Raw genomic sequence first — 12,225 nt, 5'->3', positions numbered from 1 at the left:
GGACAACTTCTTCACATAGAGGGTGGTGCAGCATGTAGGTTATAAGCTGCCAGAGGAAGTAGTAGAAGCTGATACAATTACAACATTTAAAAGGCATCTGGATGGATGTATGAATAGGAAGGGTTTAGAAGGAAATTGGCCAAATGCGGGCTAATGGGCCTAGATTAATTTATGTTATCCGGTTGGCATGGATGAGTTGGACCAAAGGGTCTGTTTCCATGCTGTGCTATCTAAGACTCTGTGACTTCCTGAAGGCATTTGATAACGTCTGACATAAGAGACTGTCAACTATGGTAGAAGTGTGGAGAATTGAAGGCAAATTACTGACATGGCTGAGGAATTGGTTGAGTGTCAGGCAACAGAAAATGGAGATGATGGCTAGATACTCAAATTGGCAGGACGTGACAAATAGTGCCCCATAAGGATCTGTGTTTGGGCCTCAATTATTCACATTAGTTATTAATGACTTGAATAATGGCGTCGAAAGTCATACATCGAAATTTGCTGATGACACAAACTTGGATGGCATTGTAGACAATGTAAATGATAGCATAAAATTACAAAAGGATATTGATAGAGCAAGTGCATGGGCAAGACTGTAGAAGATAGAATTCAATGTAAGCAAGTGTAAGCAAATTTGGACCCGAAAAGGGTGGATAAGGGTATTTTCTCAATGGAGCAACATTAAGTGCAGTGAATGTCCAAAGAAACTTAGGGAATTGGTGCATAGATCTTTAAAATGCCATAATCAAGGTCGCTAATGGAATGCCGGCTGTTATATCTAGAGCATTGGAGAATAAGGATGCAGAAGATATGCTGCAGTTTCACAAAACCCCTGGTTTGACTGTACTTGGTGTTCTGTGAGCAGATCTGGGCACCACACCTTAGGAAGGATATATTAGTCTTTGACGGAGTACCACGTAGACTTACAAGAATGATACAGGTTAAATTATGAGGAGGGCTGACAAACATTAGGTCTGTTTTATCTAGCATTTAGAATTAAGGGGTGATCTGATCAAAGTCTTCAAGATATAAACAAGAAAAGGCAGATACAGGTAAACTATTCCCACTGTTTGAAGATTCTTGAACTAACGGTTGGTCTAAACATTAGGGTAAGACCATTCAGTCAAGATGTTAGGAAGTACCTCTGCACAAAATGTGGTAGAGGCATGGAATTCTCTTTCATAAACATCAGTTAATGCTACACCAGTTATTAATTTTAAATCTGTGATAGATACGTTTTGTTAAGCAAAGGTCTTAAGGGATATGGACCACAGACAGATATATGGAATTTGGCCACTGATTAGTCATGATCTTATTGAATGGCAGAGCAGGCGCGAGGGGCTGAATGGCCTGCTCCTGTATCTATGTTCCGATGTAAATACACCCAGGATAGGTGCCGCACGGGGATTAGATGCAGAGTAAAGCTCCCTTTAACCCTGTCCCCATCAAAAACTTCCAGTGTACACTATCCCTTTCAAACTCCCATGGTCAGGAGCAGCGTGAAGCCCGCTGTACGCTGTCCCCCATCAAACACTCCCAGCACAGGGTCAGCACAGAGTTAGATGCAGAATAAAGCTGCCTCTATATCTGGTCGACATCTCGAGTCGGTCTCTCTCTCTCTCTGTGGAACAAATAAATACGCAAATGCTAGTCGGAGACCTTGAATGCCGATTGTCGATCAATAGATTATTGCGAGAAAACTAAAACAAACCCTTAACCCTTTCATTGCCATCCCTCTGCACGTACCTTCAGCTCTTTGTCACTGTTAAACCAGAAAGGGGCAAGTGAGCAAGAGCTTCTTTCAACTTGCTCTAGTTTCTCACTGAAGTGGGGCAGGCAGCTGAGAAAAGTGAGTTGGTCTTTCAGTGGACACATTATGCTTGTGAGAAGATACACCCTTCATTAACCCATTGCTTCCTGGTGCAAGCAATCAGCTGAGGATCGCTGTGACACTTTGATGTTTGGAATGCAGTCACCATCCGCTTGTTTCCATCTTGATTCCCGGCGGAGACACCCGTCCGGAGTGTGTTCTCAGGTTAAAACACTTGCTCTGGCACGGACCACATCTGGGCTCCTGGATGGGATTTGGAACATAATCCGAGAGTGTTCATTCTGGAGAGCGGGGCATTGCCTTCCCTCCTTGGGCTGTTAAAGAGGTTTTTTGTGTGTGTGTGTGTGCTGAGCGTGCACAGACTTCTGAAAAGAGTCAGCCGATCGAGGGCCTTCTTAATTCTTAACAGTGACCTTCACAGATGGCGTGATTCCAGCTCAGCCAAACGTCCTGCAATCTGTAAGTATCCTGTCCTCGCAGGCAAAGTGAACATTGCAGGAATTTGTTCCTAACTTCCCCGAGAGAAATCTAGCTCCTCTCTGGAGTGATGCAAATTGAACAGCACAGGCTGACAGGATGAGATTCCTCCTCATGTTCTTTTTTTTGGAATGGAATCTTGTTCCATTGCAGTGTCCCTAGGGATAGGCCCAACTTAGTATTATTCAATATCGGTCCTGCAGAGTCAGCACTGGAACCCAGCTGCATCGCCCTCTGATTGATGCAGTGTTAGGAAATATAGATTTTTTTTTACAGAGTCTTGAAGCACAGCAATATGCAAATAAAGCTGCAAAGAGTGAAGGCACAACTGCAGGATTACAGCAGCACCTAGGCTGGTGCAGTCTGAGCACCATCACAGTTCTCTTGTCAGGATACTCTCATCATCAGGATCCATCATTTTGATTCATTCACAGGATGAGAGCATCACTGGCAAGGCCAGCATTAGACCCATCCCTAATTGCCCAGAGGGCAGTTAAAAATCAACCACATTGCTGTGGGTCTGTAGGCCAGACCAGGTAAGGACAGCAGATTTCCGTCCCTGAAGGTCAGCAGTGAACCAGATGGATTTTTCTGACAATGGATTCACAGTCATCATTTGGGCTGTTCATTCCAGATATTTGATTGAATTCAAAATCCACTATCTGCCGTGGTGGGATTCAGATCTGGGTCCTGAACCATGCCTGGGGTCTGGATCCACAGCCCAGTGGTAATGCCACTAGTCTATCACTCCATTTGAATGGATCAGCCTTGCTCAAATCCTTTCTCTGTTTTTAAAGTTGCTTCATGCTGTCCCTGCAACTGAGCATCAATTCATCTGTCTTTACTCGGCTGTGTTCAGTTTTGATTTATGATACTCACTCCAGTGAAGGGCTTCTGGATTTTTATTTTTAAGGTGCCGCATAAATGCCCATTGTTGGTGTCTTGCCAAAGGGACTAATTTTGGAACTGTGACTGTTGACTTTGTCATTTTTGGTGAAGAGGAGGCGAGCTGTCAGCCTCCCTTTCACCAGGACTGAGTCTCGGGGTTAGTAATGGTATCTGATTCTCCCTGACTGTTGTTTGAGGTTACATGTTGAGAGGGTGAGGCATGTCTTTGTTGGTCTCTGTCCTCCTTGACAGTTTAATCTTGGGGAGGTGTCTGCAATTTGGTGATCTGGGTTTTAGGTCCAATTGTTGATATTTGGGTTTAATTTAATCCAGGTCATGGGTTTAATTGAGATACTTAATTGAAGTTTTGCTCCTCCCAATTTCAGAGGGTGCCCAGACTATATCATTGTAACAGTGCACCTCCAATTCCTTTCTCATTGCTGAGGAAACTGTCCTTATTTTATAGTTGTGGAACAGTCCATAATTCTTAATGCTTTGGTTCCTGACAATCTCTTTCTCACACCCTCCCCACCTCCTTTAGTGCACTTTGGCTCTGCTATGGAAGTTACAGTGTCACCTGATGTCATTGGGCTAAATGGCACATCGGCCAAACTGAGCTGCACCTTTAACTCCTGCTATGACGTGAATGAAAAGCGTTTCTCTTTAAATTGGACCTATGCTGAATGTAGCAACTGCACTCAAGATGTGGTAAGTGTTTTGCTCTTTAGTGTAGGTGGGATGAGAATTTCAGCAGTCGATGAGCTCAGACAGGGATGCAGACAGATGATGCAATGAAGGCGAGGGTAGTGATCTTTATGAAGACGAGGGTTTGAGTGTCAGGACCATAAAGGACACAGAGCTTGTGAACAGCCTCAGGGAGGGAATGCAGCCAGTGACAAGTGGTGAAGGACAGAGACAATCATTTAGCCCTTTCTGCTGTTTATTTAGAGCAAAATATGGCTCATTCTTGACTGGATGTTGGGCAAGTAGTCTGACAAGTCAGTGATTCCGAGAGAAGGGCTGAGGCAGAACTCAGTATTTCCAGTGTAAACATGAAACTGGCTGGTGTATTTTCAGATAATGTTGTGTGTGGATGATGAATAGGAGAGCGACAAAGTTAGATCTTTGTGAGGCTCCAGTGGAAACACTGTGAGAGCGGGGGGAGGAACTGTTACAGGAGACTCTGTGACTACATATGATTATGGTATGATTACAGAGCTGAACCTATTATCGACCATTCCTCAGAGCGGACGATGGAGGAGACTTGCTGGAGGGCTGCGTAGTGAGAAGCTGTGGACATGTCAAGCCAGAGGGAGAGAGAAGTAGTTTACCATGGTCACAGGAATATAGGATATGATTTGTGACGTTGAAAAAAGCTGTTCTATGGCTGCCACAGGCAACAGAAACTAGATGGAGAGACTGATGCAGGGAATTAAGGGAAATGGGTGCGGATATGGGAGGCACCAACATTTTCAAGGACTTTGGAGAGACAAGGGAGTCTGGAGCTGGGTTGATACCCAAGGAGACACTCTTTCAAGATGAAAACACCTTCCACCTTATACAGCATTATCAATAGAGACAAGGGGTTTTCATTGAAGTGTTATCAAACAAGACTCAGCACTGAGCCATGTAGAGAGTCATTAGGGGCAGTTGACTAAAAAATTTGAAGGCAATAAGCTTTCAGGAACATCTTAAAAGAGCAACAGGAACTGAAGAAGTGGAGAATGTTAGGAAGTGAATTCCAGAGACTTGGGTCTCAGAATCTGAAAGCACGACCACCAGTGATGATACCATGAAGATCGTGAAGGTTGGATTGGAAGCACCAAGATCTCAGAAGATTGTAAGAACGAAGGATGTTGCAGAGACTGGAAGCAAGAAGCTGTGGAGGAGTTTGACAACAAGGATGAGAATTTTCACATTGGCTCCCCATCATGCAGAATGTCATTTATATTTCTGTTTGGCGGCACAGGGGTCATGGTTGAGTGGGAATTGGTGTGCATGTTAGCATACGGGTTGCAGTGTTTTGGCTGTGTTCAGATAGTTTTTGCGTTAAAAAAAAAGACTTGCATGGAGATGAATTGACAAAAACTCCCACAAAACCATTTAGCTTTTTCTCTTTTCTTCCCCCTACCCGCCCCCCATAGCTTGTTCAATTCTGGCAAAAAGTCATTATCCCCAGAGATGACCGCTTTGCAGGCAGGGTGGAGTGGTCAGGGAACCTCAAAAGAAATGATGTCTCTATCACAATTCACGACATCCAGCTCAGCGATGAAGGCTTTTACAACTGTTCTGTGTTAAACCCACCTGACAGACACAACGGGTGGGGAATAATCCACCTGCAAGTTGTCACAGAAGGTATTGTAAAATAATATTGTCATCTCCATCATTTTCCCTCCAATCTTTGACATGCCTGCCCATTCTCTTTCTGTGATGTGCATTGCATTTTCTTTGTGTGTGGTACTACCTTCTGCTCTTCCTCATTGTGTGTTTAATGTTGCCCCCCAACCACCACTGACTGTATAACTATCTGTATAAACTAAATCTTGGATCTAGTGCATAGTTACAATTGGTTTTATAATTCTTGACAAGACAAAGAAGGATAGCATGGTGTCTCAGTGATTAGCACTGTTGTCTCACAGTGCCAAGGACCTAGGCTCAATTCCAGCCTCAGGCAACTGTCTGCGTGAGTTTGCACATTCTCCCCGTGTCTGCGTGGGTTTCCTCTGGGTGCTCCGGTTTCCTCCCACAATCCAAAGATGTGCAGGTTAGGTGGATTAGCCATATTAAATTGCCCATAGTGTCCAGAGATGTGCAGACTAGATGGATTAGCCATGGGAAATGTGGGACTATGGAGGTGAGGTAGTGGTCTGGGTGGGATGCTGTTCAGAGGATCAGTGCAGACTCAATGAGCCGAATGGCCTCTTTCTGCACTGTAGGGATTCTGTGAAAATTTAAAGAAATTTGAAACTCCTGCTCAACAAGATGTGAGTTGCTCGTAGTTGTTCCATGAAGCAAAACTGTTGAGGTTTGGCAGGAGGAGGAAAACAGGGACTGAACCTATTCTTTAGCTTTAATTTGCACCACACCCCAGCGACATCAGCTAAGTGACCCCCTTACTATATTAAAGATGCTATACAAATGCAAGATGGCACATACCTTTGATTTCAATGTTTGCTCCACTTTTGTTTTGCTGTCCACAGCCTGTCTGTCTCAGTGGGGTGGCTGGTGCTGTGGGTGTGTGAGCACTACCTTCCAATGCAACAATTGGAACACGGGGATTTTAGAATTAGAATTAGGTTTATTTTCGCATGTAGTCAGGTTACAAGAGAACAAGAATACAGTGAAAAGTGTACAATGTTGCCAACATACTGCGCCATCTGAGGTACAAAGTACCTAGGTACAAATATTAGGAATAGAAAAATAAAGAAAATAAAGAAAAAAGGTTACACTACATTACAGATATACAGACTGCAAGTTAGGAAAATATGAAATAAAGCTAAAAAGATAAACATTGCAGTTGTCTTTGCACCTACGAAGGAAACATTGATCTCCAGTAGGTCCCTTCCACAGCCAATGAAGCACGCAACTATTTTGTACAATTTGTCTTTGTGAGGGGTTTACAGCGACCAAATCCTGAACTGACACACAGCTGATCACACTCCTCAAAGTGCTCTTATTTGAACGTGTAATTGAAAGTTTCTTGTTCCTATTTGTATTTATTTTCTCCAAATGTGTGCATTTGCCACAAGACTGCCTCCGTACGTTGAGGGAACGTTTTCCTGATCCAGTGATATTTACCTTGCAGTTCCCCCTGAGCGTGACTCCACCGTGGCTGTGATTATAGGGGCATCAGTCGGGGGCTTTCTGGCTGTCATCATTCTGGTCTTAGTCATCGTGAAGTGTGTGAGGAGGAAAAAGAAACAAGATCATCACTCTGAAGATCAGAAAACCGAAGAGGAAGGAAAAACAGATGGCGAAGGCAATCAGGAAGAAGATGAAAAGTAAGACTGTCAGTCAGAAACAAGTATTAACTTGTACTTCCTTAGACAGCACCTTCCAAACACATGACCGGTTTCATCTAGAAGGACAAGGGCAGCAGATATATGGGAACATCATCCCCTGCAAGTTCCCCTCCAAGTCACTCAACATCCTGACTTGCAAATACATTGCCATTCCTTCATTGTCGCTTGTTCAAAATCCTAAATCCCCTCCCTGATAATATATTCACAGCAGCCAGTGACATATACATTCCCAAATGCATATAAAATTGAGAAAAGGTGTTGGCTGTGGCTCAGTGAAAACCACTCTCATCTCTAAGTTCCAGGTTTTGACCCAGTGACCCTAAAGAAACAGCAATGTATTTCCAAGTCAGGATGGTGAGTGGCTTTGAGGGAAACTTGCATGTGGTGGTGTTCCCATGTAAGTCCTGCCAATGTCCTTCTAGATGGAAGTGCTGTCTGAGGATCTTTGGTGAATTTCTGCAGTACACCTTGTAGATGTTACAGACTGCTGCTCCTGAGCATTGGTGGTAGACGGAGTTAATGTTTGTGGGTGTGGTGCTGATCAAGTGGGCTGCTTCGTCCTGGATGGTGTCAAACGTCTTGAATATTGTTGGAGCTGCATTCATCAAGTGGGGTGGGATAATCCATCACATTCCTGATTTATGCCATGCAGATGGCGGACACGCTTTGGGGAGTCAGGAAGTGCAGAATTCCTAGCCTCTAACCTGCTCTTGTAATCACAGTAATTATATGACTTATCCAGTTCAATTCCTAGTCTCTCATAACCCCCTCCAGTATATTGATAGTTGCTGTTTATAGGAGACTACTCTCAATGCAAGTCTTGTTTGTTCTCCTGTCACTAAAGGAGACAGATAATGTTGAGCCCAAGACAGCAGAAGACGCAGGAATGTACATTGAATTATTTTTGTTGTAATTGTTAAGATCCCTGACATTGAGATTGAAGTTCATGCAAAGTTTTAATCCAATGACATTTCTATGTCTATCCTGCAGGCAACACTAAGACAACACAGGAACTATGAGCAAAGATGGAGGCTGACAGTGACCTGCCTCTGGTGAGAACTGTTGGTCTTCGTGCTTCGTGGGATATTTCCAATACGTCTCTGTGTTCAATCCATTGCCTCGTCACATGAAACATGAATGCTGATATGATACTGCTGTGCTGTGAAACTGTGCTTGCTTCGCCATGCATGTCATCAACCTCCAAACCACACATAGGTGTAACTGGAAAACCCAATGAGACCATAGGCTTCACACCATCGCTGTGTATATTGCACTACAAGTCATGCCAAATGTCCTATCAGTGTGGTGACTTCTAACTGGAGAAATCAATTATGCATGTTTCAACAGAGCAGCAACACTGTACCTTGCAGTATAAATAGTGCACACTCAGGCTGATGCTGCATGGCTTCCTTACACACTGGTGAGGGTAATTTTAACCTAACCCACTAAGCAGGATTCCCAGGGATTGGGTGCGGTATTGATTTTACATCTCTCTCGAAATCAGCCTTCAAATGGAAGTAAAATCAAGTGAGCCGCGAAGCCAGGAATACTTTAGAAACAGTCAGGGGTCTTGGGGGAATCCGAGTGTAAAGATTATTAAAATGTCATGAATAAGGAGAGAAAATGATGGGAAAGGCTTTTACAATGTTGGCCTATGGATTCTAAGGAGTTTAATGCAAGGGACTAGATGTCATGCAACATTAAACCACATCGGAGCATTTTTGGACATGGTGCTCTCAGTTGTGAATTTTGACCTCCAGCAGAATGTAGTGTAGATTTCCCAGAACACTGCCTGGATTCGAAGGGCTAAATCACAGAGAGAACCTGCACGAAAATGGCTAGGAATTTGGACAGTCAGCAACTGACAATCAAAATTCTCAAGATATTAAAGGGAGCAGATAGATTCGATAGAGAGAAGCTATTTGTCATTGGTTATGAGTCTGGGATGTAATATAAAAATAAAAGCCTGATCTTTTAGGAGTGAAATTAGGAAACATTTTGACACGCAAAAAGGGCAGTTGGAGTTTGGACTTCACTTCTGCGAGCAGATATTAATGCTACATCTATTGTTAATTTTAACTCTTAATAGAATACTATTAACTGAAGGCATTAAAAGATATGGGACTGGTAAAGGCAGGTATATATAGAGTTAATTGTAGTTCCACTGTGTTCAGGCAGGAGTGTTTTGGTAGGATTCTTATTGAATGGTAGAAAAGAGCTCAGGGGAATAAATGGCTTGTTCCTGTGCACCCAATCTCCTGTTACCATTGGGCAGGTAAGGTCAAAATTGCCCTCAATATTAATACTGTTGCTGACTTTAATTCATTTTGAACATTGCCACAAAACATCATTGTGAAAACTTGGAAGCTAGTGTCTCTACTGATATGGTTAACAGGTCCTGAATGTATTATGGTGTACAGTGTTTTATTGTCCAAAATCCTTATAATTCTAAGAATAGGGGAAACTCTGAAAATGGAGGTTTAGACACGGTGGTTGTAAGTTGTCCACCTCAAAACATCTTCTGTTGCCTCTCTCCCTTGGAAAAAGAGGGAGTGAAGGCTGTTTTTCATGTGCAGAATGTTTGGGAAGTTTTGTGTAGAGTAAGTGAATTAACTCAGGGCTGGACTGAGAGGAACTATCCTTGAACAGAAAGGAACATTGTTGCAACAGTCTTTGAGCAGGACTAGAATTCTTGAAACCAGAATATATTGACTGGCCAACAAATAGTCTAAATTTATTATTCTAGTCATTGACAGGAGAGGGCTACAGAATGATTTTCATAGTCCTTTGGGAATTACCAGGAGCTTTCCGAAATTGGGAATTCCTGTCCCAAGTGCTGTCTACAGCAGTTTGACAATCTCTGATGTAATAATCCCACTGCTTTTGTGTCAACATGAATAGCAGATATTGTACCCCAGCAGTGGGAGCCAGGATCAGATTCATATGTTTTTATTTTAAACAAAATAATTTCCAAACCATTCCCATGGAGGTCATCACCTGTTCCTGCTGAAAGCCATTGTAAACATGGAGCTAAAAGCACCCAAGGGGCAGGGTGGCTCTGTAGTCTGACAGGTGGAACAGGGAGTGGGAGATGGGGACTCAGTGGAGGAAGAAGGAGACTAGGGAAATGGGGGATTTAGGAAGTGGGAGACTGTGGAATGAGGGTTTGGGGTCTTGGGAGCAGTGGGGAATTGAGGATTTTTGAGTTTGAAGATGGGGACTCGGAAGAAGGGATCTGAGGAATGGGGTGTCATGATCTTGGAGACTCTGGAGAATTGGGGCTTTTTGTGGGTAGAGAAAGAGGAGAAGGGGACTGGGGTATATGGGCTCAGAGCAGGGTAGATACTAGGGGATGCAGACTCAAGGGACAGAGACACTGGGGAATCGGGGCTTTAGGGAGTGGGAGACTGGGGAATGGGGGGGCTCAAGAAAGTGGGAGATTGAGCAATAGGAGCTTAAGAAAGTGGGAGACTGGGGGATGGGCCTTTAGGGAGTGGGACACTGGGAATAGGGGCTTTAGGAAGTGAGAGACTGGGGAATGGGGTCTTTAGGAAGTGGGTGACGGGGAATGAGCACTCTGGATCTCAGGGATGAATGGGACTTGGGGCTTTTTGGGAGGTGGGAGAGGAGGTGAGGGCTCAGGAGAGAGAGAGAGACTGGGGGATGTTGAATTGCAGGGTGAGAATGGGTGGGTTTGGAGGCCAGCACTCCTGCAGAGCTGGGTCCAGTTGCAGGAATAACTGCAGCAGTGAGTGAGGGTCAATCAGTAAAGAGGCATGTAAACCTTGGGTCCTCACTTGGGTCCTGTAGAGAGAAAGGATCTTCCCACAGAGGGAGTGAGCAAGTGGGAAATGGAAAACCAAGATTTTTTTGTGAGCACCAAGGGGGAAGGAAAGAGGAACAGCCTGAGACTGAGGGCTATTAGACCTCAGAAACTTCACCACATCTGGTCAGTGAGCACAAAGGGAATTTATAGGAATGCTTGATCATGTAATCAGATACTACATGGCCAGAAGATCATGTGATCAGAACTGCAGGAATGCTGCCAACCAGAGATGGCAATTCTATTTTCTTGATTTCCTGTTTGAGGTAGGCTGAAATTCCATCCCATCTTTTCCTGGGTTTTACTGATGATATTCTATTCATGTGATGCTTTGTATCAGGTAACGATGCTGAGGTCCTGTGTTCGACTTGAGTGGACAAAGTTAAAAATCACACAACACCAGGCTTTGGTCCAACAGGTTTATTTGAAAGTACAAGCTTTTGGAGTGCTGCCCTTTGTCAGGTAGCTAGTGGGGCAGATTACATAGGATTTTTAAGTAAAAGGTCAAAGTGAAAGACAACAGATGAATGGACACTACACAGCAATCGCCAGACAGAGGTGTTCCCTCCCAGTGGGAGATCACTTCAGCGGTCAGGGACGTTCGGCCTTGGATCTTTGGGTGAACGTCCTCCAAGACAGCCTTTGGGATATGCAACAACGCAGAGTGGTCGAGCAGGGGCTCATAGCCAAGTTCAGTCCACATGAAGATGGCCTCAACCAGGATCTTGGGTTCATGTCACACTACAACTGACCCCACCACAATATCGACTCTCACACATACACACACACAACCTCTCTCTCACACACACACTCATATGCAGACCCTCTGACAGGTATATATTTCATCACACGTGTGCACACACAAATAGGCAAACACACACACTCTCTCCCTCTCATGCACACATACATATAAATCTATGGGGTTAATTTGCATTTGCAGAATTGTATTTGCAGATACAGTCTATTTTGTTCAAAAAACACACAATCTGTAGGCAGTCAGTCAATGTGACATTTTATAAATTCCTGCTTTGGAAATAAAACCATTTTGACTCCAGGATGAGATACAGACAGACTCTGACCTCATGCCTTTAATGCATTGTCTGAGCCGAGATGTCACCTTTTATTAATATATTGATAAAACTTTGTTATCTTGAGGCTGTGACTGGAAAGAAATTCTGGGA

The 12,225-nt window shown here is 43.8% G+C and overlaps 1 protein-coding gene across 2 annotated transcripts in view; it reads left to right on the top strand.

Moving 5' to 3' along the window:
* Positions 1 to 10,552, top strand: part of scn2b (sodium channel, voltage-gated, type II, beta) — a 28,686-nt gene extending 18,134 nt beyond the window's left edge. The window contains exons 2-5 of one of the 2 annotated variants that reach the window (XM_043676520.2): positions 3,741 to 3,907; positions 5,344 to 5,554; positions 7,005 to 7,200; positions 8,212 to 10,552. In XM_043676520.2, coding sequence (XP_043532455.1) covers positions 3,741 to 3,907; positions 5,344 to 5,554; positions 7,005 to 7,200; positions 8,212 to 8,221 — 584 coding nt within the window. In that variant the 3' untranslated portion in view covers positions 8,222 to 10,552. Of the gene's footprint in view, positions 1 to 3,740; positions 3,908 to 5,343; positions 5,555 to 7,004; positions 7,205 to 8,211 lie in introns of those variants that run through there. The other variant, XM_043676521.2, reaches the window with a different exon arrangement.
* Positions 10,553 to 12,225: the final 1,673 nt, after the last annotated feature.

The sequence above is a fragment of the Chiloscyllium plagiosum genome, unplaced genomic scaffold, assembly GCF_037043375.1.
Source record: "Chiloscyllium plagiosum isolate Xiang-an unplaced genomic scaffold, Cpla_swu_hap1 HiC_scaffold_29, whole genome shotgun sequence".
NCBI lineage: Eukaryota > Metazoa > Chordata > Chondrichthyes > Orectolobiformes > Hemiscylliidae > Chiloscyllium > Chiloscyllium plagiosum.
Note: the sequence above shows the minus strand (reverse complement) of the source record. Positions and strands in the feature narration are given on the sequence as shown.